This window comes from Equus quagga, chromosome 22 (assembly GCF_021613505.1).
Source record: "Equus quagga isolate Etosha38 chromosome 22, UCLA_HA_Equagga_1.0, whole genome shotgun sequence".
NCBI classification, from domain to species: Eukaryota; Metazoa; Chordata; class Mammalia; order Perissodactyla; family Equidae; genus Equus; species Equus quagga.
Genome location: NC_060288.1, coordinates 21,268,671 through 21,272,835, shown reverse-complemented (window position 1 = coordinate 21,272,835; position 4,165 = coordinate 21,268,671). Strand labels below are relative to the sequence as shown.

Below are 4,165 nucleotides of genomic sequence, written 5' to 3'. Positions count from 1 at the left end.
ATCCACAACTAAAATATACAACTATATACTGGGGGATTTGGGGAGAAAAAGCAGGAAAAAAAAAAAGAAAGAAGGGCAACAGTTGTTAGCTCAGGTGCCAATCTTTAAAAAAAAAAAAAGAAAAAGAAAAGAAAAAGATCGAGAACTATTTAGGGCCAAATTCCCCTGTTCCTTTATTTTGACTTGCACACATTAGAGATGGGAATGCATGGATTTCACGTCTTATTCTCTGGATCCCCATCTGCTAGAACAAGAGAGGGCAAATTACAGCCCATAGGCCTACTCTGGCTCCTGCTTGTTTTATTGGAACACAGCCATGCTCATCATTTATATGATGTCTACGGCTGCTTCCATGCTACAACGGTAGAGTTGAATTGCTGTGACATAGACCATAGGGCCCACAAAGCTTAAATCTGGCTCTTTACAGAAAAAGTTTGTCATCCTTGGCCTAGAATAGCACCTGGCACATAGCAAGATCCAACATACCCTTAGAGAATGAATACAGGGTCTGGCCCAGTGACACAGTGGATAAGTTCATGCACTCCGCTTTGGAGGCCTGGGGTTCTCCGGTTCGGATCCCAGGCGCAAACCTACACACGACTTGGCAAGCCATGCTGTGGCAGGCGTCCCACATACAAAGTAGAGGAGGATGGAGGTTAGCTCAGGGCCAGTCTTCCTCAGCAAAAGGAGGAGGATTGGCAGCAGATGTTAGCTCAGGGCTAATCTTCCTCAAAAACAAAACAAAACAGAGTGAATACAAAGGTAATAAAATAATACTAGCTCACATAAGCACTCAGCATTCACTCTGTGCCATGAACTATGCTAAACACTTTCTATGCATTATTTAATTTGAATTGCACATCAGTATTTCATAAGAAAATAGGCATATCTTGTTCCCTCACCTACTTCAAGTTTAAGTTAACTTGATAAAGATTTGCCTGATCGCCCTATCTAAAATTGCAAACTCCTGCTTTCCACCAGCCTCTGCTTATTCTGTAGCACTTCACCTTATAAAATATGACGTACATTAGTTATTTGGTATGCTCCTGAGAATGTATCCTCCATGAGGCATAGGACTTTTTTGCTTGTCTGCTTGCTGATGTATCTCAAGCCATGAGTAGCCTAGAGTTGGGCTAGTGCATAGTGAGTGCCCAGTACAAGCTAGGACATTAATTCGAGAGGTCAGATAACTCAGGGGGATACCCAGGTAAGAGCTGGTTATGACCCATGGCTTAGGTCACAGCCCATTCTCTTATCTTGAGGAGTTTGCCAAAGAAGATGCAAATTTAGTCATTCTGTTGTTGAAAAATGAGTTCTAGGCCATTTTTTGAGGTCATTTTCTGACAGTGGCTCTAACATTGAAATATATTTTACCTAACGGTTATTATCTCCAAGCAGGCGCTTGCTGAAGAAAATTTACCCAGATCACCCTTCTTGGAAGTGGTTCATATATCCTGGTTCAAACCTTCAAGGAGGAAGCAGGCAGGTCGACATGGACCAGCAACTGAAGAAAAGGGCAAAGACACAAGAAGGGAAAGGCCTGGGTAGAAGAGCCGTCGTCGCTGGGGATAAGCCACAGCGAGCCCAGGCCAGCCCAGCCCGGCAGGAATCTCTCGACATGACGTGGGCCTTAGGTGGTGAAGATGTGTACTGTGAGACTTGCCATCAGCTTGTTGGAGAGGATTCCTTCTGCGACTGTTACATAGAATGCATAATAAGAGGTGAGTTTTCTGAACCCATCCTGGAAGAAGACTTACTTCTTAAGTCCTTTGACTGCCTGACAGAAGGATCAGAACAAGACCTTTCTCAACAGCTTCTTACCGCCAGCTCTCTTCTCGAATGTTCTCTGGAATACGTGAAAACAGGGGCAAAACAAGACCTTCCCCAAGAGACTGTTGGCGAGAATTCACTTCTTGGGTATCCTGAGTACATGACAGGCAAGAGGCTTCCTCCTGGAGGAATATCCAGCGTTGACTTACCAGATCCCCAACAGCTCTCAGAATCTGCTAGAAAGAAGCCAGGAAAAAATCAAGAATGTGATGCTCCAGAAAAAATTGTTTGTCCTCAGAGCGGATGCACAAAAAAGTTGATGAATAAGGCTTCCCTGAGAAAGCATCTCCTCGTTCATGGGCCCCGAGATCACATATGTGCAGAATGTGGGAAAGCGTTCAATGAGAGCACAAAACTAAAAAGGCATTTCCTGGTTCATACTGGAGAGAAGCCATTTCAGTGCACTTTCGAAGGGTGTGGAAAACGCTTTTCCCTGGACTTCAACTTGCGTACACATGTACGCATCCACACCGGGGAGAAACGTTTTGTGTGTCCCTTCGAAGGCTGTCACAAGAGGTTTATTCAGTCAAACAACATGAAAGTTCACATCTTAACTCATGCAAAGACAAAAGGGAATCAATGAAAGAGAAGATGGAGAATAATCTTTTAACAGGATAATTATATTAACAAAAGAGTGATTGGGAACAAATATGCCCCATTGATTATTGCTTCAGGAAAGAATTTTTAAATCAATATTGCAACCTTAAAGGCATATTTTTTAATATTGCTAAGATGCTCCTATAGTTTGTGATGCCATTTTAGAACACCGTGTATTGAATTTTATTGTGCTTCCAATAGGAAGGTCAGTACGAACTTACTTCAAAAGTGTAAGCCTTAATACATTGCAAATTGGGCTATTGGATATGGGACTTAATTTCACATACTATAATTATAAAATTAATTGAGTGTTAAGTTTGTAGTTTCCAATCATTTAGCTTTTTTGCCTTTTAAGAATATACTTCATGCTACATGTGATAATCCTAGAGAATGAAAATTTTGCAGTAGATTGTCAATAAGTTGATGAGTACTTAAACATTTTTAAAAGTTAAGTATAATTTTTAATCATTTCTTTTTTGGTCGTTGTATCAAACTATGCTGCAATCACACAGCTAGATGTGAGTGGTTGTTTGACAGTGTCGATCAATCCATTTGAATCCATTTTAGATATTTTAAAATAAAAGGAAATAAAACCCCAGAAATGTGCTAAATTTGGATTAAAAAAGTCAAAGAAATAGGCATGAAAAAGAGATACTATTTGTTTGTCTTCAAAATTTGCAAAACATTGCAAAGATTGATAGTTCAGTAACGGTGCAGTGTCGGGGAGAAGTTACCCTTCTCTATGGTTGGTTACCGTGTAAATTGTGACAGCCGTTTTGGGGGTATTTTGCAAGAATGTTCTATCAGTTATCTAGGACTGTTGTAACAGTACCACCAACTGGGTAGCTTAAACAACAGAAATTTGTTGTCTCGTAATTCTGGAAGCTGGAAGTCCGAAAGCAAGGTGTTGGCAGGATTGGTTCCTTTTGAGGGTTGTGAAGGAAGGATATGTTCCAGGCTTCTCTTGACTTGTAGATGGCTATCTTCTTGTTTACATGGTGTTCTCGTTGTATCTTCATATTATCTTCTCTCTGTTCATGTCTGTGTCTGGATTTCCTTTTAAAAGGACCCCAGCCATGTTGGACTAGAATCCACTCTCATGACCTCATTTTAACATGATTCCCTTTGCAGAGACACCATCTCTAAATAAGGTCACATTCCCAGGTACTGGAGGTTAGGATCTGAACACAAATTTCGGGGGGTGCACAATTCAACCCATAGCATGCATTCATTTAGACTCAATAGTTTCACTTCTAGAACTCAATTCTATAGAATTTTGCACTAATGTACACAGATATTTGTTTAAGGATGGTAACTGAAGCATATTTTTAAGAGTAATAAATTCGTAACTTAAATGTCCATTAAGAGAGAACAGGTTGCATAAAGCGTGATACCTCTGTTCAATAGACAATGTGCAAATATTGTTAAAGGAAGCTTGGCTGTAAAGGGAAGGAAAGAGGACCACAGGTGGAGGGAAGCCAGAGAGTAAGAGAAAGTTTGTTGTTTTTTAATAGATGGGACAGAATCTAGCGTATTTATATGCTATGGAAGAAAATTCAGCGAAAGTGGTTAAAGGGGAAAATTGATCATCCAGAGATGGCAGGTAAAAATAAAACTATAGCCTAATACAAGGATTAACTTATTTTTATGATTATAAACTGAATCCCTCATTGGAATCACCTTGTAATAGGCAGAAAATATGTAGCTATCAAACTTGAAATGTCTTTTCCCCCAGAAT

General features: G+C 40.2%; 1 protein-coding gene across 1 annotated transcript; it reads left to right on the top strand.

Annotated features, from left to right (window-relative positions):
* The first annotated feature begins 1,492 nt into the window (after positions 1-1,492).
* On the top strand, positions 1,493-2,413 carry ZFP42 (ZFP42 zinc finger protein). Its single transcript, XM_046648824.1, has one exon. The coding sequence runs from the start codon at positions 1,493-1,495 to the stop codon at positions 2,411-2,413; it is 921 nt and encodes a 306-aa protein (XP_046504780.1).
* Positions 2,414-4,165: the final 1,752 nt, after the last annotated feature.

Coding starts and splice junctions, on each gene's coding strand:
- ZFP42 (XM_046648824.1), top strand. CDS start 1,493: ATGGACCAGCAACTGAAGAAAAGGGCAAAGACACAAGAAGGGAAAGGC.